Genomic DNA, 22,931 nt, shown 5'->3' with positions numbered 1-22,931 from the left:
TGGAATTCTGTTTTGAGTAAGCCTGACCACTCCTGTTGTCTAAAAACCGATAATGTTTAACATTAAAAATTACTGAAGAATTTTACCATTTAAATAGCTACTGAAGTTACTACTCTCTTCACTTCCTTGCAATTACTTGAGAACTTCTTCATCTGGTTCTGAACTAAATATACCCCTTTGCCCAGGTATTGCGGATACGAAGTGCCACTCAGGCTCTGAGCAGGAAGTTAGAAGCACAGCAGAACAAATTGTTCCTGTGTACCTGTGGCTGAGCAAACATCAAGACGGTTTCACTTTTTTGGATTTAATATTCAAAGTGGTTTAAGTAGGTACAATTTTCCCATCAAAATTACAAATAGCTCCAAATTGCTAAAAAGCTGACACCTACTTGATGTATTTTTGCAAGGTCTGTGGTCACAGCAGCAAACTTTTCATTCTACAAGATCTGTTCAGCAGCTTCTGGCTGCCAGCCTCTAGCTGCAAGTGCTCATCGTGTCTGTAGGCCTACAGCTTGCTGTGCATGTGTGACTGTAGCTTGCCAGCTCAAACACATCCTCACGTTTTGAGTCATGAGACTAGAATTTGTTAAAAAATTGTAACAGAATTTTTAAATAAATGTATAATGCTAAATTGCATAGAGGAGGATGGCAAGGAGCCCCCATGACTGGCAGCTGGGGCTCCTCCAGCAAAGCGGCTTGCAAGAGACCCCAAAACTCTAGAGACAGAAAATGAGCAAAAAAGGATTGTTCAGAGCATCACCAGCTCCCTCCGGGGTTCGCATGCACGTTCTGTCTTATTCCGCATTTCTTACCCATTTAGCGCCCAAGCCCTGCCCTGGCTCCCCAGGTATGAGGAACCTTGTGTGTGGCTGCATCAGGAGAAGGTGTGGATGTGACGGGAAGGGCGGTCAGCCGGCTCCGTCAGACTGCATTTACTTAAATTGGTTTAAACTGTGCATTGAAACAGTAGTTTCACCCAAACTTGATAACAATGGGTGAAGAAAACTCAAGATTTTATCTTCAAAACATCCTCTCTCTGGGGTGTTTGCTTTCAGTGATCTGTCGTGAATGTGAGATTTAGATCATGTAAAGAGTCGCTGTCAAAGGAATTAGCAAAGCGATTTTAATAACAGAGTTTGATGGCAAGGTCACTCTATTGCTTGGAAGAAACAGACAAAGGAAAATAGTTACATACGTGTTAAAATGATTCACAGAGAGACCGGAGACACAAAGGGTAAGAAAGACCCTCCTGTTGAATCACAAGGTTCAGAGTGGACCCCTTGCTTTCTAGACTCCTTATGGAGCCTAAGTGTGGCTAGGTCCAATTTAGTCTCAGACTTGGTCAATGGTTTATGTTAATGAAAGACAAGGAGTGAGGGGGACCCTCCCGTTGAGTCACGACTGGACCCTGTTGCTTTCTAAACTCTTTCTCAGAGAGGAATTTAGGTGCAGCTGGATCTAGACTTAGTCCCAGACTTAGTCAATGGTTTATGTCTAAAGGATTATATATGCAAGGTTTATAATCCTTTCATTAGCATCAATTCAGCATGCAATCAGAGTTACCAAGGTAAAATTAAAGTTACCATACAAGGTTAGCCACAATATCAGTCACTTACCAAAGATTTACCATTGGTAGAAGGTCTCTCTCTTCCTCGAGGAGCAACCTTGATAGGTTTCCCGGCTCAAGGGGACATCACCACCATGCAGCCACGCTGCCTAGCAGGGAGAGCTCAAGAAGGCTCACTTGGGCTGTTATATTTATGGGATAAACTGCTTGGCTCGTAGTCAAATCACATGCAATGGAAAGGAGTGCACGATACTCCTCTAACCCACAATTTACTTTATTCCTTGATAAGTGAGTCTTGGAAAAGCCACCTGCTATTCATGCATTAATCGCCATGATTGGTGTTCCAAGTTCACATGCACCAACGCTCACAGTGTCACTCTGCTCCTTTGTGGGTTTTCAGAGAACATATTGAGACTAGAAGGGGTCTTGGCTACAGCTCAGGCCTTTACATGCTTTGGAGCCTGCACCAAACCGCTGCTAGTTTGGTGAAGGGGTCAAGTGCATCCGTCACGCTCCACCCTGTGACTACAGTCAATCCACTTTGTCGACTCATAGCGTGGTAGTACGGATACCTCTTGCCTCTATGTCATAAATACGTGGTGTACTGCAGATGAGTGGTAAGAGTCCAATATTTGATAAGCTGGTTAGTTTAAGTGTCACATTTAATGTTGCATGTATACCATTTCAATAATCAATAATCTTTTAAACGATGTGAAATCTAATTGTAGTGAATTACTCATTGTTCTCCTTTGTTGGCATCTATCAGTGGATGATCTGTAAACCTCATAAAACCTACCCTGAGAGGTGTCCAAGAGGAACGTGCTGGGTCACAGCCCGCTGTGACCCCAGAGAGCCCACAGGGTCTCACTCAGGGTCACTATTTATAGGATCTCGAGATGATTGACTTTGGTCAGTACTCTTTATTTTTTGTTTGGCCACAACTTGTGTTGGGTGATTCTGGTGTCTCAGCAAATGTACAAATCCAGTGTTTTCCAGGCTGTACAGTTCTGATACCTACCAGATCGGGCTACGATCCAGGCAGCAGGAGTTTCGGGTACGGTCAGAGAGTGCCCGATTGTCCCTACTCACTGCACTTGTAACCAATACAAGAACACAATGTTGGCTTATCCTGTGTCCTGGTTTCCCTAGGATAGAATCAAAGAATCAGTTTTCTGTTCAGAAAAGCTACGTTTCTAAAGTGAGCTGCATTTGTAAGAAGACTGCAGCACCCGGTGAGAACAAAGTTGGTAAGACTCTTTGTTTTAGTTTGTAGCCAGCCCTGGTATGTTGCTATCCATAGTGATAAGGACTTTTTTTTCAGCTCGTTTTTACTAAGGACTCAGATGTCAAAGAACCTGAGAGGTGCATGGCCAGGGTGATTGACACCTAAATTGGCAGATGGGTATTCCATACCATGTGATGCCATGCTTGCTATGAACTGGAAAGTTTGTAGGGGACAGGCTCTCTTCCTCGATGGCTGCTGTCCCGGAGGGTCTCATCTGTCATTCTGCTCCCAAGGCCTGCTCTCTCTCCTCTGGGATTGCAGTTTCAGGATTTTCCTTCTCTGGGATCACTGGCTGGATGTTATTCAAGGGGTGGTGAGCAATTGTACAGTACACCGCTTGCTGTATATATATATTATTATTCTTTTTCATTTTTTTTATTTCAATTGTTAAATAGTTCTTATCTCAATCCATGGGTCTTCCTTCCCTTTCCTGATTCCCCTCCTCGAGTGGGGAGGGGGTCACTGGGAAACAGAACAGCTGGCTGCTGTTTAGCCCTAGATAGAGCCTGAGTGTGGGCACCCTGAGATCACAAAGTGGCCTGTGGGGCTGCAGCACCACATTCCACCCTGCGACTAAAGTCAATCGTTCCTCCACAGTGGTGGTGTGCTCACCTCTTGCCTCTGTGCCTGTAAGTAGGTCGTGCTGCGTTTTGGTTACAATTTGAGGGACTTTTTGTGTTAGTTTAACCTTTGTAACTATTGGAGAATATACATCTTGCTTTATCAAATGTGGTTAGACTGTTTTATGTACGTGGGAAGTCCTTGTAATAGTGATACTTGTTTAGTCATCTTCCAAAATCTGATATATAGGATAATATTTAACAATAAACATCACAACAAGAGCCAACAGAACAACAATGGGGTGTAGCATCAGGTTCCAGTTGCTGTTGCAGACCACCCAGTTTCCCAGCTATTTGTCACAGCCAGAGGAACTCCGTATCCATTTAATTTGCAGCCAAAATGCACTGCAGGCAATGGAACAAGAGGTGAATCCTGCTCTAAAATGCTGTGAAATACTTGCATTTAGCTTTTGCAATTTTATAGAATTCAAAATTAATGATTTCCTTTAGAAAAAAAAAATATTCTTTCCATTAATATCAACTGTCTCAGCACAACTGTGCTAGAGTGTCTTTGTCCAGTTTGCAAGAATATCCACGCATGAATCCAACTGTCCATTTCTGTAAAAAACAAATTTTAACCCAAAATAATGGAAAATAATGAGAACTGCAATACACAAATTGGTTTTACTCATCCTTCACAAACAAGACATTTTCATAGGGATAATGCAAAGGTGTGCAGTACTTTTATGTAATCATGCACTAGTCAGAGTAATAAATTATAACTAAACTAAACCTATAACTAAATCAGGATGTACAGTTTTTTCAGGTGTTTGTTTGTAGCTAGAGGTTGGGTTTTTTTTTTCCATGTCTTCTGTTTAAGAGTCAGCTACCTGGGACAGGGATTATCTTAAATTGTAAGACTTGCCAAGATGCACGTACTACATGGGTAGGAGGTGCCACCTCGATGCTATTAATTAGCAGAGATGTCAGGGAGCCACATTGCCACCACCTGGTGACCCCTCCTGCTATTAGGAAAGAAAGAAAAAAGGCAGCACAGAAACTTCAGCACTTAAAGGGCAAAAGGGTTTGCTTTAGAACAAACAAAAAGGGTTTTCAGAGCCTACGCAGATTAACACACTGGGACACAATTTTGCCAGGGATTCATGCTATATTCCACTCGCTTTAGGCAAAGTTGACAGTTACCAGTACTACTTATCTGCCTCTCAAAATTACAGAAGCTTAAAATCCACAAGCTTTTCTTGACATGTTCAGGTGAACCCTGTAAATAACTGCAAGGTCATGGCATTTGTATCATGGTCTGCAGCTGTAGAGGAAGAGACATGCACTTCAATATTTATATTCCATTTTAAAATGTTTTTTTAATTATCCTTACAGCAAGCTGCCTCTGTATGGCAGTTATATGGCTCTAGCCAAACACAGACATGTAAATGGAGTTACTGACAGTACAAGGTCATATTTTATCTCTTTGATCAAACCATTTCAGTTCTGCAGGTCACAGCAGTAGGATGTAAAAATTGTTATTAAGCTTCTGCTAAAAAAAGCCCAAAACCACAGATCTATATTAAAGACTCCTATAATAAACAAAGTATTCCTGTATTACATAAAAACATATACTACGGAAAAAGTGTTTGTTTTTCTTTTGGCATAGTTTCTTTTTAAAACCATTTATTGAAAATATCCACCAGTGCATCTGCTGCCCTCAGAACTAGAAGGCAGCATTTCACAAAACAAGTCCATACAACTATTTACATTTGTTCACATCTTAGACTGTTCCATTTTCAACGCTGGATCCGTTAACTGGAGGCTCAACAATCAGTCTTGGCTCTATCAGCGCATCCCAACTTTCAGTTATCTGAAAACAAAACACAGACAATATTCAGCATGTACAAGCTACACAGGCAGATGCCATTTGCATAATTTACGTTATGCTTTATCGAGACTTGAACAGCACTACTGAGCAACGATCACAGATCCTTCCTGTGATTCCTCAACCTTCTTAACGACTCTCAACCTGCCTGCCATGCTGGGTAAGGAAAGATGCAGGTAAGAACAGCACACGGAATAGATAACCTTGTAAAGACTGTTACTCTATCCAGACATTATACTGTCTATTTTATTAGCCAAAACAAAATGCTACACAGTTTGATGACTGGTTTTGAATCTAAGTTAACTGAATAACATGCAAGAAGTGATTCTTATCTTGTAATCATGCACATTCTTGCTAGAAAGGAACAATTATTTTTGCTTTCATTTATTTTAATCAGATGCATTACTACAAAGGGAATCTCACTGAGATGAATGGAGTCATAAAGCAGGGCTTCTATCAGCTATGTACAACTTGTAACGGGCTTCAAAACAGGACACCCACATACCTTTGTATCGTGAGAAACAGCGTACTCTATCAGTTCTGCTCCATCTGCAGACTGGTAAACCAGATCGAATTTCCCTGGCTCTTTAGCAACTTAAAAAACAAACAAACAACTCCATTAACTATAAACAAAAGAGATTAAATGTTTACCATATTTAGAAAGCTAGTAAAAAACAGGGTTTTTTTTGAGTTGAGTGTTTAGGATCATAATAGTAACAAAAAATCTGAGGTAGAACTGAATACTACACATCAAAGTTAAGGTAATTATCTAATATAACTACATGTGTGAAAAAGTTAATGAACAATATGGTGCCTAAATTTGACAAAAACGCTCATCTGATGATGATTCATTAATGCTGCCTTAAATGGCAACTGCAGTGTACAGAGACATTCATAGTTTGAGGTCTGAAGTGCACTTTGTCATTGCAGGGACTCAGTTCCACTTCCACTGAAGACAGTGGCTTCACCGGTGTCACAAAGAATGGCATGATGATCTAAAGTTTTCTCTGTAATTCCATATAATTTAATTCTTTCAGGAGATGAAACCACAGTAGAGATGAGTTACTGACGACTCATACTGACTGGACAAATTTCATTTTGTAAATACCTATTTACCATCTGCAACACAACTAGCAAGTGTTAGAACTTCTCCATTCAAACCATCTCCCCAAATAGACTTTTTGGGGAGGGCGTTAGGAGAAGAAGGGTGTGTGGAGAAGGAACTTAAATTAGAAATATTCCTGAAACATGAAGCATGCCTCAGACTAGCTGTTTTCAAAGTGATGCACATGACAACAAGCATTTGGTGTCTCAGGGTACCTACGTTGTCCTGCTGATGACGAAAGGATCTCAAGCTCGATCTGTTTTTTATCAGCATTCCAACTGATTATTTTCCCCTCCTTCATAAAGCAACAAGAAAAGAATCAGGTAAGATATACTTCAGCACTGGATAACTATTCCATACTTACAACCACTGTGGTGCTTGACCAAAGTGTTAAAGCTCAGCAATCTGCAGTTACTGTCATCAATAAACCCAAGTTATTCATTGTCACTGTCCTCGTAGTTTAAGTCAGTACTTACCCAGAAACAAATTATTTGAAATAGCTACGAAATTTTACTTGCACCAGTTTCAATAATTTGCCTTGACTTTAAACAGCAGTGGACTTGAATACAGCCACATTTTTCTACTTGAAGGTTTGCAGGTTTTTTTGTCATCTCTAAAATATTAATGATCATTAATAATGCTTGTGGGGTTTTTTTTAGTAACTGCTACACCTTTCAAATTTTCAATCAGTTTTGGGTTCTAGAGTTTTCATTTTTACTGCTGCATCAGGAATAGCCTGCAGAGTCAAGTGAATGAGAAGAAAAATACTGCACAATCTCAAAATATTTAGGCCTTACCTCACCTATAATAGTTTTGTGAGTGAATTAAGGGAGGAAAAAAACCCAGTACCTTATAGTCTGAAACTTCAGGACTGTAATTTTCAGTTAGTTCCAAGCGCTGTTGAAAGAAATACAAATAACAAATGATAACTCTTCCTGATCCTTGATGATGCCACCTACACCAAGGCAGTTTCTTCAGCAAGAGGAAGGTGCAAGAACCAAGTCTCCCACTCCTGGATCCTGATGTATCACAGTCCCAGGCAGTCTTCCAGGACTCTCTGCTCCAAAGGATTTACATTCAGATCAGGGAGATGGATCCCAGTCTCCTCAACTTCAGTGATTTCATTTCATTTACTTTTTTTGTTTTGCAGTGGAGTGTAATTATTTGTATAGCAAGATTTGCAATAATATTGTAGAAACGGTACAGAGAGAAATGACAACATAGAGAATTTTTTTTTCTTTCTGTAGCATCTAATTTTAATGCTGATTTTCCTTGCATTTTGGAAAGAGAGAGGTAACACGCTTCCTTATGGCATTCTTATTTAAACATAAACCTTGAAAACATGCAAACATGCCCACGGTAGAGAGATTTTATGAAGGTGCAACTAGAAAATTCTGTTATTTGTGAACTGACTTGTGTGCTAGCTAAGAGAGTCACTGTACAAATGTACCTGGAAATTCACACTGAAATTACAGCAGAGAAAACATTTGTTTGTGTTATACAAATATAGGAAGTCTAAAGAAACACATTAGCTTATGCACATGCTCCAAACCTTTGTAGAAATCAAAGTCAGACCTTACAACAATTAGAGCCAACAACAGAAACCATAACAGTTTCTGTTGTATGGGAAACTCTTAGGTTAGAAAGACAGGAAGAGAGGAGAGAACACTTTCAGAGATGCCTACAAACATTAGACACAAGACATTTTAGGTGCTGTGTTAGAAGTTAAACTGTGCTTAAGTTTAGAACAAAATTTTTAAAAAAGAGTAAGTAGGATGAAGACCACTTCCTAACTCTTATACTTATTGAGATAACAGTCCCAGAACAGTGTAAGATTAAGTTCTTCGGAGTAAGCTGTTAGTTGTCAGGGCTATGCTATCTGTAGCATATCCTGCAAAACTTACAGTAGCCCAAATGGAATAATTTTAGCCTGCTAACATTCAGTATTTCACAAGTTCTTTACCTTAAAGGCAATTCTTTCTCCCACTTGTGGTGGGGCAGCTAGAAGAGGTAACACACTATAGTCTCTCTTGGGGACCTCCACGGGATTCTGTGAAACAAACAGTAAACCCATTAGTTTAATTACTATATTCATAAAAACAGAAAACAATGTTTATGCTGTATGGATTGTGAGAAGTTCTGAGAAGAGTAAGGTATGTATCCAAGTGCTTTGTTTTGAGATATATAATACAATCACTTGAATAATGTTTCACAAACACTTCCTCAGGCTGCTAAATGGAGATACAAGTATCAGATTTATTAAGTTAAGATCAGCCTTTAGCCTATTAATCTTTTCCTGCTTTTCTGAATTACTCTCATCCTATACGTTTTTTGTATAAAGCTGCAAGAGAAAGATGACCTATGACTGCGTAAGTCACTCACCTGGACGAGAACAGAAGTGTTTGTCGCAGCTTCGTTTAACTGCCTCTGTTTCTGGCTTTCACTGCTGTAGTTATAGAAGAAGCCAGGGTTTGCTCCTCTCCCACGGCCTTGGCCACTCATCATCCCACGAAACCCACGGCCCCTAGGTCCTCTCCAGAAGTTATCCTCTCCTGTTCCGCGCCCCCTTCCACGGCCTGGGCTGGCAAGTGGTCCTTGAATACTGGTTGGCAACTGCTTAGTACAGTTTCTTACTATGGAATTAGTCAGTCCAGCATTTGCTGCAGGTTTTTTAATAACAAGCGTTTCTGAATCTGAACTATCAGACTCTGAAGAGGAGGAGGTCTTTGCTTTGGGACCTTTGGTGGTACTGGTTTTTACAGCTGCCACACTGTTAGGCAGTGACTTTTCCTTTCCAGTATTGTCTTGTGCAGTTGCCACTTTCTCATCCTCTGTACTTGAGTCAGAATCTGAACTAGAGGACTGGGATTTTTTAGCATTTTTACTAATTGCAGTCTTAGTAGAATTTTCAGCGTTAGATTTTACAGTCACTTTATTAGAAACAACAGTTCTCACATCAGAATTTGCAGCAGCCTGGGATTTGTCTTTGGGAAGTGTCACCGCTACAGGTTTATGGGAAGATTTTTTTTGCTTTACATTTAATTTACTGCTGTCACTGTCAGGCGACGTGCTGGAGGAATCTGAAGATCCTGCTCTCTTTTTTCTGGACTTTGTTGTGATTTTTTTGGTGTTATTTTTACCAGAATTTACAGACAAGCTCTCATTTGCCTGTTCTAAAGCCATTTTTGCTGCCACAGCCTTTGTCTGCTTTTCATCCTTCTTTTTTATTGCCAACTGTTTCTCCCTCTCTGTTTTTTTAAGCTTTTTAGATTGGTCAGTAGAGCTCTCTTCCTTACCTTCTGTGAGTCTATTTTGTCCACTAACTTCTTCCTTTCTTTTTCGTTTCTTGTACCTTTTTTGAGAGTCCCGAATATCTACAGAGGCCTCTTCCCTACTAGAGGAATACTCAGGATTATGTTTATTCTTATTCTTTTTCTTTTCCCTTTTATGCCTGTCTTCTTCATATCTAGAGAATTCTTCCTCGTGCTGCTTTTGTCTACGCCTTTTTTTGTCTTCTTTTGGTGTATAAGAGAAGCCATCATCTGTCTCTTCAGAATCATCTGCAACTACCTCTTCCAATTTTACTCTGTCAAAAAAAAAAAAAAAACAACACACAAAAGCCCCTCTTCAGCATAATTAGCACCTTTTTCCTCCATGTTATCAGCCGAGGTGGGGTTGTCTTTTGGGAGTTGCAGTGCTGCACCTGCTAACGGGATAGTGGGAGAGCAATCCTAAGGCAAGGCTCACACCTGCGGGCACAGCTGCTGCAACATCTTTTTAAAAACGCCCTCTCGGGCGGCGCAGGTGCTGCGGGCGGGCCGCGGGAGCACCGGGCGATGGATGGATGGATGGAGGCAGCGCTCCCTTTCCATCCTTGAGGTTCCCCACCCCACGGCTCCATCCAGCCCTTCAGACCTCCCGGGGTTTCTTAGGCGCCGCAGGCTTTGCGGGACGGTGCCCGCGAGCACGCGGCGCCCGCTCCATCCCCCGCGGAGAGCCGCTGGGCTACAGGTAGCCGCGGGAAGGGCCCGAGGGAGCCCCTCCGGTCCCCCGGGGAGGGCCCCGCCAGGCCCCATGCGCCGCGGCGGGGGGCCCCCCCCCAGCCCACCCCGGTGCCGCACAGCCCGAAGGCCCCGGGGAGCCCCTCTCCTGCCGGCGGCCGAGCCCGGGCCCCGTCGCGGCCGCCCCCGCCGTACCGGAGCGAGTCGTTGTCCCGCACGAGGCGGGCGCTCTCGGCGGGCGGCAGCAGCGCTCCCTCCAGGAAGAGGCTGAGGCGGGCCCGGCGGCTGAAGCCGAACCGGTGGCGGATGAGGCTGACGAGGTCGGTGACGAGGCGCACCCGGCCAGGCTCCAGCAGCAGCCAGCACAGCGCGCAGCCCGGGCTGCCCGGCGGCGGGTAGTCGAACAGCAGCCGCAGCCGCACCGGGCCGCCACCGGCCGCCGCCATCTTGGAGGAGGAGGAGGCGGTGAGAGGGCGCGATGGTGCGGCGCGTGGGACAAAAAGGCGGGCAGCGCGCGAGCCTCGGCCGCGCCCCCTGAGGGCGGGGCGGGCCGGTCCCCGCGCACGTGACAGCGCGGCGGCGGGCGCGGAGCTGGCGGCGGGATGGGGCCGCTCCGCGCCGCGACCGGGCTGTGGCTGCTCGTGTTGGCAGCAGGTACGGGGCGACGGGACGGGACGGGGGGCTCGGCTCGGCTCCGCTCCGCCTTGCCCCTCGGCCGTGCCGCGGGCAGTTCCGGAGCGGTGGCCTCCGGCCACAGCACGTCCCGCGGCCACCGCCAGGAAGGGCTCGGGCTGAGCTGCGAGAGGTTTTCGAGCCTCGTCGCGGCCGTCACCGCCGCCCCGGGGGTGGTAGCCGGGCGCCGGCGCTTCGGGGAGTCCGGTGCGAGCCCCGGCGGGAGCGGGTCGAGCGCGGGGATGGGCCGGGGCTGTCGCCGTGTCTCTGCCGGGTCTCCGGTGACCTTGGGAGTCACCTCCCTCCCCGAGTGACTGGGGTCTGTGCTCCCCGCAGCCCCAGGGAACCCTTTTGGAGCAGGAACGTGGAAATTCGGGTCCCAGTTGACCTGCATGGGTAAACTGGGTGGGAGAGGTTCCCGCAAACGGGAGCAGCGCTTCTCGTCGCTGCTGTACCCTGAGCTGTCATCTGTCCTTCCTGATGAAGACCCCCAGACGCTGTTCCGTTCCTTGGCAGCGAGGGGTGATGGAGAAGCCGCGTAAGCCGGCGTGCCCGTAAGCGCGAGGTTGCACCACCGCTGGCTGGTGCGGGCTGGCAGGAGCACAGGTCTGCGGCCGCAGCGTTTCGCCTCCCAGACCCTTTGGGTCAGGGGCTGCAAGGAGCAAACCAGCCAGATCGAGGTGTCACCCCTACGGTGGTGGTCAAGAAAGTGTGATGTTGTCCACGCTGATACAACCTGTTCAACTCAGCGTCCCATGGATCAGCACAGACTGGGCACTGGCTTGGAAAAGTCTTATTGCTGCTTCTCCAGTGCACTGCTGCCTTCTGTCATGATGGAGATGATTAAGGGATGTAGTTTCAAAGGTCTGTTTCTGGCAAAGTGTCTATGTCCTAGACGGAAAACAGACTGACTGCTTAAGTTGACAAGATTCTACTGATTCAGTTGAGTTTTGGATTAGATCTTGGGTTTGTTTAGAAGTGACCCCTCTGTCTCTTCAAAGTGTTCGGTCTGTGAAGGAGCCCTGGTGCCCCTGAGGCTTGCGTGAATTATTCCATGTGTAGTGAGTCTGTGCTTTCAGCCCAGGCCTTCAAAAGACTTGAAATGTTTTCCTGATAGAAAAAATTATCCTAGTTATTGGGCTGCTATTTCAGCAGCCACTGTAATGTCAAGCTCTGATAAGTAAACGCTTAATTACACATTCAACTTCATTCATTGATGATAACTCAGCTATATATGTGGGTGTAAATATAGGCAGGTTTCTTATAGTAATTTCTTTTTAAATGGAAACACTTCTAATTACCACACCCAAGATTGAAATGTAATGTGTTGGAACAAATCTGGTGGAAAGCCCAAAGCTAAGCCTTTTTACCTAGCTGATTTTTATTTTTATTCCCCCCCCAAGGTGTAGTTCTGAGGCAATCCCAAGAGCCCAAAGAGCTATGGGGGTATGTGCAAGTCCGAAGTAAGGCCCACATGTTCTGGTGGCTCTACTATGCAAATAACCCAACCAAAGACTTCACAGAATTACCTCTCGTCTTGTGGCTTCAGGTGAGGTTTGGTGAAGGACAAATTATAACTTTCCATCTGTGTCTGATTCAGTCTGATGGGTATCTTTCAGCTCTACACAAATAGGATTAAAAATTGTCCAAAACAAGTAAGAGAGACTTTGATTGTTCAGAGATTGGTCCCATTCAATCACGGTTTGCTGAAAAGTAGTGGTGTGTGCTCCACATTCACCTCCAGCAGTATGTTTCAGAAGTTAATGTTGAATATAATCACTTGGCGACTTGGTCTTCTCCCTCCTGGGTTATTTCTTGAGAGTGAAATGCACACACTGTACATGCTGATAAAGTTAATGACTTGTAAACCTCTGTAGATAGATAACTTTTGCATTTGGTATTAAGGGAATAAGGGGAAGGGTTTTCAAACTGCACTCACATAACCTGCAACTCGTTAGGTGCTTTCACAAGTGTCTTATTGCTTCTCTGTTTCAGTTCTTGCTTTCAGAACTAGCATGTGTACACATAATGAAAGACAATGAGGAAGAGAGTTGCCTTTACAAATTAACGTGTAGCGCAAAAGCTATTTTTTAAAAACTTACAATCTGTCATTCTGCTTACTGGGTTGCTTTTATTTTACTTCTGTCAAATCTATACCATGCTGCCTTTTAACTTGTTTGGCATTGGTATTTCCCCACAGGGAGGTCCAGGAGCTTCAGGCTGTGGATTTGGGAACTTTGAAGAGATTGGTCCGTTAGACAAAGAAATGAAACCAAGAAATACAACCTGGGTATAGTAGAGTGTTCGCCTTGTAATTACCAATTGCAAATGTTTGTTGCTTGTGTAAGCTGACGATTGCTATGCAAAATACACAGAACAGTTTTCATTTAAAGTTCAATAGAACTATAACATTTCATCTTAAAATAGTGGGGTTAATAAATAGGCTTATAGGAATGTCCTTGTTAAGAACTGAAGAATAGATGTATTAATTTGATATGATATAATGTGTCTGGGCTTCCATGAATTTGTGAATTGCAGATGCCTGGGAAACTGAGAACAAGGAAATTCTAGAAAGATGTTACTGTAGATAATAGCTTCATTGTGTACAGCCACAGAGGTTTTTCTAGGTGGCTGGCAACATAAACCAATGACTCCTAATTACAAGTCCAGTATGGCCTTCAAGGGAAAAGAAATTACAACTGCCTATGAGAGTGGAAGTTTATTCGATGAAATGTATTTGTGCTCAGAGCTACCGATAGTCTAACTACTCTGGAGTTCCTTGGATCGTACGGGTGATCTGCCCTTGGATCACTGGGATTTTTTAGGTGCTTTTCTTGTTGCAGATTGCAAACTGAAAGACCTTATGTTGTACCTGTCTTTGTGAGCCTTACTGCTTTGAGCCGTGTTAGCTGTGTGCTGATCTATTGATTTTATTTGTACACTTGTAGCTATACAACTATAGCATTTGCTATAGCAATTCCACAAAAGCCCAGCAACCCAAAAGAAAACCCCTCTTATTTTACATTCTGACAGACAAGTCTCACCTGTACCATTCTCTCTTTTGGACTTGCACCTAATTTTTCTGAAAGTTCTTTCAGGGCCAGAGATTCAGTGGCTCAGTTAAACATTTGAGCTGTCAAAACTAAGGTTTGCGCTGGTGGTGAACTGAGGTTTCATACAAACCTTCTTTCTGCTTGTACAGTTGCAGGCAGCCAGTATCTTGTTTGTGGATAATCCTGTGGGCACTGGATTCAGTTATGTGGATGATTGTAGCTTGTTTGCCCAAAACCTTACCACAGTAGTTTCTGATATGATGGTTTTTCTTGGAGAATTCTTCTCATGTAGAACAGAATTCCAGGTAAGTGAATTGAACTCTTGCTTAGAATCATATTTGTCTTTGCTTTTAAACAGATCTCGAAAAGAATTAGTGAACAGCTTTCCAGATGGGCAGTGTTTGCTACTAGGTAGCATGCATTTGTTGGGACAGTGCAGATATAACCACTGCCTCTTATTTACCACAATTCAGAAGTGGTATCTTGAATTTGGTTAGAAATCTTGGCTAGTTAGATAAGCAACGAGGTGGATTATTGTCTGTTGTGCTATCCAAGAAGCATATAGGGTCACTGCTGTTTCTAGTTCCAAAATACTGAAGTGCCTGCTTCAAAGCTTCCCTCACTAGTTACACCAGGATATTACAGAAATATTATCTGCAGCTTAGAATCAGAAGAATATCCAGCGTTTGGTAGTGAGAGGTGAAGAGCCAGTGCCTGGGTTCTGTAGAATGTGGGAGACCGTTGGAGGTACCTTCTAGCCTCTGTCCAACAGGTTCATTGTGTGGCTTCTCTCTCTCCAGACCATCCCATTCTACATATTTTCTGAATCTTACGGAGGTAAAATGGCTGCTGGCATTGCTTTAGAGCTGCATAAGGTAAGTAGTTGAAGGATATAGTTCACTTTTCACTTTAAAACATGATGTTCTACAAAAACTTATTTTTTCACTTAAAGAAAACTGGTTCTAGAGTCATGAATATCTAACTAAAAGTTGATTTTTTTTTTGTGTGTGTGGTTTGTTTCTTTTTTCTCTTATTCACCAAGGCTGTTCAAAAAGGGACCATAAAATGCAACTTTATGGGGACTGCCCTTGGAGACTCATGGATTTCTCCTTTGGGTACGTTTAAAAACCTCAGACTGAGTGATTTCTTGTTGTTTTGTTGTGTTTTTTTTATCATTCCACGGGTATGTAAAAAATGCCAGTTCTGCCAATTAAATCTCTAGTGAGTCTGGTAAATCAAGAAGTAAGACTTCAACGTTGCAAGCTGTGATTGAAAAATCTACCTTTAGAACGTATTTAGATTCTGAAAAGTCAGGAGCACAAAGTCAGCGAGGAGCATACTTGCGTTTGAAGTGAGGTGGTGGTGAAATGTCTCTACACATCTCTACAGCCTCTTATGGCCACCATATAATTCACAGGGTTGCAGCTGAGGTTTTCTCTTTCTATTCACAAGAAGATCTTGTGCTGAGGAACTGATGTGCTCAGAGACCTGGAAGAAATAGATGTCTGGTAGAGGACAAAAAAAAACAAATTAAAGGACGGTCCTTTAATTTGGTTTTTGTCCTCTACCAAATGAGATTTGCAAGGGCAGGCTCCACAGATTCTCTGTAGCATGCGACAATACCAAGCAAACTCCCGTCTGTCATAGGATCAGCTGATCCTTGAGACCTTATAAACAAACTTGTTATAAAACAGATTTGTTTCATAACTAGATTCCCGCCCCCCCCCCTCCCCCCCCCGCCCGCCGGAACTTTTGCAAACAGATGAGTTTAGACAATGTGCATTCACTTGTCAGATCTCTCCCCATGTTCTTTCTAGCAATGTGCTGCCGTGTTGGGGTATGAACATTTTGGTAAGAACACGTCTGTTGCTTTAAATAAATTTCGCTGAGTAACGTTTAGGGAGTTAATGATGTTGTGGTGCTTTTATTGGTTCTCAGGATTTGTAAAGAACCTGCTCTGTGGTACATAACCTTTGAGCCAAACTGACCTGGCAGTACCTTTTTACTGATTAATTCATCTCCAAATATTTTTGTCATAATCATTCTTGCTACAATAAAGGAAAAGTAAAGGAAAACATATGTCAAAAACTTAGATGTTTGAAATCTGTTCTCTTTCTTTAGACTCCGTGCTGTCTTGGGGGCCCTACCTTTACAGCACTGTAAGTACCTTCTTGAACTCTTGGTCCTCATCTGATTACTTGTACTGCCATATAGTATAAATGGATGTTGATTTTTAAGGTTAGCTCTTAGCTGGAATAAAACCTAAAATACATGGAGACTGTTAGCGAGAAATGAATGTGAAATTATAGTTAAAGCTGTCCTCCTTTGTGTTTGTCTTCCAGTCTCTCCTTGATGATAATGGTCTAGCAGAGGTGACTGCTGTTGCCAAAGAAATAATGGATGCAATAAATAAAAATCAATATGGGCTTGCCACTGAGCTCTGGGGCAAGGCTGAAAGCATCATTGAAGAGGTGAGATATTCTCTGACCAGCATTAATAACTAACTGGTGCCTGGGGAGACACACAATTTTAGGTTATTCTTTCTATGAGCGCGGGGTTGGTATGAATCCTTCAGCCCCCTGCCCAGTCATCTTTGCCAGTATGTTTTAGCCCAGTGCCGATGTGAAAGAGCTGTTTGTTTGCCATGCATCACTGTGTGATTGTAAGAGGCAGTGGGCAGGGCATTCCAGTATTGCATCAGGGTTTCAACCTGGTACATCACTGAAACAGACGCTTAATTTTTAGTGTGCAACTAATCCCATTGATTTCTATAGAACCCAATTTCAACTTAAATGAGCTATGTCTCCTTGAAAGCTTTGTTTTGAATATTGAAAGCTGCATCCAGCAAGACACAAATTTCAAGTTAAGCATAGATCTCTATTTAGAGAACTACAATAGGTGCACAGAATGGAAAGGAACCTCAAGTTATGTCCTGTTAGTGTGGGTTACTGCATCTTGTTACTTAGTAAGTTCCAGCTTAAAAAATAAGTAAAGTTTTGGTCTTGTTTTTCCTGTTGAAGGGTTACTCCAAAATCTCATTCTTTCTTGTGTTTTTGTTTTAGTACAAGTAAGGCTCTGGATTCCTCAAACTGAAGGACTAATCTGGAGCTGCTTCCTTTTCTTGCTCTTTTTTTGGTTTTGTTTTCTAACTGACAGTGCCGTGCACATAGTTGGTTTCACTTCTTACTGTTTAGAAGGAACTTGTGGTTCCCATTTTGCTTTTTAAGTCTGCCTGTCTTCTCCTCCCAGTTGTGATGTCGCTGGCAGGGTGCAGGCACTTCAGTTCTTCTGGGGTTGCTGTTGTGAGCTGACTTCTGACCAATCCATCAAAACTTTAAAAATTCAAAAATTGAATAAAGCAGGGTTTCAAGAATCTTGAGTAACTTCTCTAATGGCAACATTGATCACGCTTGTCCTTTGGATGCAGTCTGCTTTCTGCATCACAGCTGCCATTCTACAATTCTTGGACATGTCCAGATGTCAGCAGTTCCAAAAGAGGAATCACCATGTTCTTGAGGAAGCATTTTAGATCTTGAAGAGTTGCGGGCTGGGAGGATGAGCAAGAGGCAGCATCAGGCTAGACTCAGCAGAAGAGATCATCTGACATTGCAGCTCTCTATAACGAGTAATGAGAACCTGCAGTCATTTGCAGGGTGTAAGGCTTCCTGTAGCTTCACATCCGTTTCAGAGCAGTAAGTAGCATCTCTGGCACAACCCATGTGTGAACAATACAGACTTGAGAAAACTCTTCCTCGCTTCTCAAAGCAAATATAGAACGAAAGTTTTTCCGTAAGTATCTTCCTGACGTGTAGGTAAAGTGGCTGGTCATGGGGTCCTTTATTTAGTATTTATTTATCTCTTTTTTTTCAGAAGAGAGTCTGTTCTTCATATCTGAGAAATGTTTTTGTTACAGTGTTACTGAAATTATCTTGTGTTTTCAGAACACAGACAATGTGAACTTTTATAACATCATGACTAAGGAGGTTCCAGAAATGAAATCAAATGAACAAGAAAATCTTCATCTCAGTAAGTTGTATTTAAGTACTCAAGATTCTGAGACCCTATGTTTGCATTTGCTTACCTTCTACTCTGATAGTGGGAACAGCCTCAATTTAGCACATCCTTAAAATGAGGCCTTCAGATCCAAAGGATATTGATATTCTTCTGAGCTGAACTTGTTTGCTCTTGCATAAGTAGGGATGAGTAGGAATGTGGAACAACCCTTCTATAGATTACACCTCCGCCTATGCATCCTGCACAAATTACACCAAGGACGTAGTCAGTATAATTGCGACTTAGTTTTACGACCTTTGAGTTACTTCCTCTTAATGTCTTTCATTTCTGTCTTCAAGCTAGGACACAAAAATGTCTCATCAATATAAATAGTCTGATTAGACTCATTTGTTCCATGATGTTTATGCATCAATGTGAAAATCGAATGTATAGAGTTTCTTTGAAGCTCTTTATCTCTTTTTATTAGCTTCAGCAGGGAAGGCAAATCAGGCAATTAACTCCCAAAAGTAAAGCATTGCAGCTCAAAAATAACAGGTCTGTTGAGGGGAAGAAATTGTTGCTGTACCAAGTGGCCAAAGCAGAACCTGGTCCCCTGAAAAAGTGCTGTGTTAGCCAAAAGTAGATCTGGATGGTTGGGTTCTTCCCATGTTATCGCCTGACCTAAATAAGGGTTGACTCCAGTGGTTTCTAGTAAAAGTAAGCAAATGTCTCTCTGTGGTGTTGCATTTTCATTAGAAAAGGGTTTGTTGGCCATGACTGTAACACTGAAAATCATTATCTACGCAGAATGTCTTAAATGTGCCACTAAGGAAAGCATGTGCTCTCTTTTTCAGTACGACTTTACCAACGCCACGTCAAAAATATGCATAAGAACAGCCTAAATGAATTGATGAACGGTCCCATCAGAAAGAAGCTAAAAATTATTCCTGACTGTGTGAAATGGGGAGGTACTTTCTTGTCTGCTAGTGCGGATCTAATGAGTGCATTATCGCCCTTTACAGCATTGCAGTCCGTAGGGAGATACTTCACTGTAGTAAGCAGCCACATTACATTGTCGTTATCCTTGGGCCTAAGAGGAGGACTTATTCTCAGAAATGAGCATGTAATGGGGCAGGCCCACGGCAGCAGATGTGGTTCTGGTTCTGATTCTGCTGCTTGTATCTATCTTTAGCCAAGCAGCTGAAAATACAGGGGGAGGAAGAATATCTTCTGTGTCTCAGAAGCTGGTTTCTGTATTTCATGCTATCTTGCTGAAATTCCTGTCATTTTTTTTTTTTTTTTCTGCCTGAAATCTGGCATCATGTAATGCTGCATGGTGTGGAGGGGAGAGTGTAAAAGGGAAAGGAAGGCTTAAAGGACTGATGCCAGCACCCTGTATGTGTATCATAGGAGGCAGAAGCTACAATGCTGCGTGTGAGCTCCAGTGCGAGCATGGCTGCTTTCTGGCTGTCTATTTCCTTAGACTGGTAAATCACTGGCTGCCACTTTGGGCTGGGACTGGTCTTTATGCTTTTTATGCAGTCATGAACTGCATTTTAGAACCTTTAGCCAGCTGCTTCTATCCCAGCTTGGGGATGACATTCTTCATCAGTTAAAATTTGTCTTCTTCCTGGTTCCAACCAGGTCAGTCCAGAGATGTGTTTGAGAACATGGCTGAGGACTTCATGAAACCTGTCGTTGATATTGTTGATCAGCTTTTGGCAGCCGGCGTCAATGTTACGGTCTATAATGGGCAGCTGGATCTCATTGTTGACACCATGGGTAAGGGACTTCTTGACTGAGGTTGGGAACAGAACATGTAATGAGTAGAACGTGAAGTTGCCAATAATCTTGATACCTGGATCTCTCCAGTCTTCTGCACAAATCTCCTATCTAACTGGCAACGCTTAAATGTTACAGCCACAAATGAGCAGCTCTTAGTATGTTATGTTTACATGCCTCTGAGAGGCAATTCCTTTACGTTCATTATACTGTTGTGAAATGGATCTGCAATATGAATAATTGGTTGTTTCAGTGAAGCCCGTAAGTAGATAGGTAGTGAATCACTTAATTCTTCTGGATAGACACATGTATGTATGTACACTCATTCATAAATGAAGAATGAGGATAAGTGAATAAATACATGGAGATTATCCTCTCTTCCTTTGCTGTGCCTTGAAGATCCTGTTCTTTGGGACAAAGCCCATATCTTGCTACAGATTTGTGCGCAATACAGGTCAGCCTTCATCAAGTGGCCTGCAGCAGAGAGCATGGTGCCAGGTGAGATGGAACAAGGGTGTTAGTAATTAATTAGGGAGGATGCAGTTGAAGAGGGATCACACCTGCTGCTCAGTAACATGTGTAGGTACCTGCACGTCTTGGCTGCTCAAGGGCTTGCTTTGTCCCTTGCTGCTGCAAGATGCAGCCTTGATCAAGTGGCAGTTGGGAGCCAGGCCAAGTGTTGCTGAAATGCCTTGTGCTGTGAGACTGCTGTCCACTCTTCTGTTCACCTCTTCTTATTGATTCAAATAATCTGCAGTCACGCACTGTGCAAACATCTTCCTGTGTGGTAAAGGGCTTTATCCTTTGTCTGTTTCTGCCCACTTAAATATCAGATGCCCTTCATGAACAACATACCAATCAGTGTATCAGGAAACAGAGTATTTGGGATGTGAAAACAGATTAGCAGTTAGCGGTGCTCTAATTTATCATATTTTGAGCTAAAATTGAGCTGCACTTAATATGTAAATTCTTCCAGTAGTGAAGAAGTAGGCAAAAGCTTTGTCCCCCTTGGTGTCCTGGAATTGGTCTTTTTGCTGTCTTGACCTCCAATTTCCCTAGCAGGCACCTGAAAACAGAAAGCCTTTCCAGACTCTTCTTGATGAGTGACTGGAGCAAACAGAGAAGCAGTGTCTCTTGTGGTTTCCAAGAGGGGCACTTGATGTGGCTGATACTTCTCCATGGCAGGACATTCAGGGTGTTTGAGGAGTAAAGCAAAATATGTCAGAATTGCTAGGGCTGAAGAGCCTCTAAGAGGCACATGTTCAGCTTATGCAACCATAAGTCCATTCAGTACATCTTCACTGTTTGCTTTTTGCCTCCTCCCTCCCTTGGTTTGTTTCAGCTGGTCCTGAACACAGCCTTGGTCATTTTCCTAGGCATAGCAAAGTTGGTTTTAGAACCTGAGCACACAGAGACTTCTTGCTGATTCTGCTGCATTGGTATTTAGTGCAGCGGGCATCCAGCTGTGCTAGGACTCCCATGTTTCTGTGCCAGTGTCAGTAAGCAAGCATATCTCTTGTTTCTAACAGGCCAGGAGGCATGGATCCGGAAACTGAAATGGCCTAATTTGGACCAGTTCAACCAGCAAAGGTGGAAGGCGCTCTATGTGTCTCCAGAATCCACCGAGACAGCTGCTTTCCACAAGGCCTATGAGAACTTTGCTTTCTTCTGGATTCTTAAAGCTGGGCACATGGTAAATAATAGACTTCTTGGGGTGGGATGCACCATTATCAGCAAGAAAACTGAAGCTGCGTATATGCTTACATCTGCTTCCTTATATCAGCTGCTTACCATGCGCTCTCATCTCTGTGCTAGGTACCCTCTGATCAAGGAGAGATGGCACTGAAAATGGTCAGGATGGTGACCCAACAACAGCACTAGGGAAGGGGAGGCCAGCTGGTATGGCTTCCTGCCGAACGTCAGTGCTCTTGCAGAATGTGAGTCCAGAATAATAAGCCACAGGAGGAACGATGGCCGTTTGGGGACACAGTCACTCTGGTCTTGCTGATAATGTGCGCAAGCCCTTACGGAAGGGCATTTTTTTCCTTGAATGAGTTGTTGCTTTTGAATTTGTAAGCTGTGATTTGCTGCCTTAACACTGTTCATAATGACTCTTCCAGAGGGAAGTCCGCTGTCATAAACAACTAGCTCAACTAGCTCTGAGCCTTTGCCTTGGAAGGATTTTGTGCTTTTGTAAAAGGCTGCCCTTCCCTGAATGCTTTCTTGTCTGTTCACACACTAAGACTAAAACTGATTTGAGTCCTGATAGATTTGCTGTTTGTTCCTCTCGGGAGAGCTAACCTGGTTCATGAGGCTGTGGAATGTTCGTTCCTTCCTTTGTCCTCAGGCCTCTGCTTGAGTCGCCTGGCTGGATTACAAGCTGAAGACATGGAGATGCCAGGATAGAAGACCTGCCCTAGAGGAATTACAGTCCATCTCATCTTCCTGAGGTGCCTGAGTTAGGATCAAGATTCTTCAGGCTCCCTGTGCTATGGGGAGAGAAAAACATCCCCCTCAGAGGAAGATTTGACCTTTTTCATCTGACCATTTGTTTCTTGTGTCATTCTCTTTAGTGACCGTTACCCAAACTTTGCCTTTAGCATTAACGCCTAAAGCAGAGGCAGCAGGAAAGATAATAGTGTTTAAAAGAAGGATATACAAGCTAGAACCAATATCTTGATCCATATTTTTCTACAGCTTTTTCTAAGTCTTGCAGAGACTTAATTATTTTGAAACAACACTTTTTTTTTTTTTATCTAGTACGCAGTCAAGAGGAGACTTGGTCAGACATCGTTTGACTTCTGCTATGGAGCACAAAGTGACTGTTGTTTATTGGTGTGTTGATAGGAGGCACAACTTGTTCCAGCTGTCAGAATCTTAAATAAATAGCAATCCCTCAATTACTCCAGCAACGAAACTGTCTCAATTACTCCAGCAACGAAACTGTCATGAAATGTCTGATAGCGTTGGCTTAGCAAGGGCTGAGGCATAATGCTATGTAAACACATGCAATCACTCAGCAGCTG

At 43.2% G+C, this 22,931-nt stretch overlaps 2 protein-coding genes across 2 annotated transcripts; one reads left to right on the top strand and one right to left on the bottom strand.

Moving 5' to 3' along the window:
* Positions 1 to 4,776: 4,776 nt before the first annotated feature.
* Positions 4,777 to 10,851, bottom strand: COIL (coilin). Its single transcript, XM_086623978.1, has 7 exons — positions 10,601 to 10,851; positions 8,787 to 9,990; positions 8,368 to 8,454; positions 7,254 to 7,301; positions 6,624 to 6,699; positions 5,805 to 5,893; positions 4,777 to 5,284 (listed from the first exon to the last, which is right to left on the bottom strand). Exons 1-7 carry the CDS (start codon positions 10,849 to 10,851, stop codon positions 5,195 to 5,197), a joined length of 1,845 nt encoding a protein of 614 aa, XP_086480104.1. The 3' UTR covers positions 4,777 to 5,194.
* Positions 10,852 to 11,007: 156 nt separating this feature from the next.
* On the top strand, positions 11,008 to 22,504 carry SCPEP1 (serine carboxypeptidase 1). Its single transcript, XM_086624108.1, has 13 exons — positions 11,008 to 11,059; positions 12,481 to 12,626; positions 13,278 to 13,367; positions 14,280 to 14,435; positions 14,931 to 15,005; positions 15,173 to 15,245; positions 16,252 to 16,289; positions 16,473 to 16,601; positions 18,072 to 18,156; positions 18,978 to 19,091; positions 19,768 to 19,905; positions 21,435 to 21,598; positions 21,721 to 22,504. Exons 1-13 carry the CDS (start codon positions 11,008 to 11,010, stop codon positions 21,784 to 21,786), a joined length of 1,326 nt encoding a protein of 441 aa, XP_086480234.1. The 3' UTR covers positions 21,787 to 22,504.
* The last annotated feature ends 427 nt before the right edge of the window (positions 22,505 to 22,931 follow it).

This window comes from Tauraco erythrolophus, chromosome 20, assembly GCF_009769465.1.
Source record: "Tauraco erythrolophus isolate bTauEry1 chromosome 20, bTauEry1.pri, whole genome shotgun sequence".
In the NCBI taxonomy this organism is placed as follows: domain Eukaryota; kingdom Metazoa; phylum Chordata; class Aves; order Musophagiformes; family Musophagidae; genus Tauraco; species Tauraco erythrolophus.
This window is presented reverse-complemented; position numbering and strand designations above follow the sequence as displayed.

Bases quoted from the DNA above. Each gene is read 5' to 3' on its own strand.
- SCPEP1 (XM_086624108.1), top strand. From the start codon at position 11,008: ATGGGGCCGCTCCGCGCCGCGACCGGGCTGTGGCTGCTCGTGTTGGCA. The intron at 12,627-13,277 runs GTGAGGTTTGGT...ATTTCCCCACAG, and splicing joins CTCTCGTCTTGTGGCTTCAG to GGAGGTCCAGGAGCTTCAGG. The intron at 13,368-14,279 runs GTATAGTAGAGT...CTGCTTGTACAG, and splicing joins AACCAAGAAATACAACCTGG to TTGCAGGCAGCCAGTATCTT.
- COIL (XM_086623978.1), bottom strand. From the start codon at position 10,851: ATGGCGGCGGCCGGTGGCGGCCCGGTGCGGCTGCGGCTGCTGTTCGAC. The intron at 7,302-8,367 runs GTAAAGAACTTG...TTCTTTCAACAG, and splicing joins GAGAAAGAATTGCCTTTAAG to CGCTTGGAACTAACTGAAAA. The intron at 5,894-6,623 runs GTAGGTACCCTG...TTGTTTTTTAAG, and splicing joins TTCGTCATCAGCAGGACAAC to TTGCTAAAGAGCCAGGGAAA.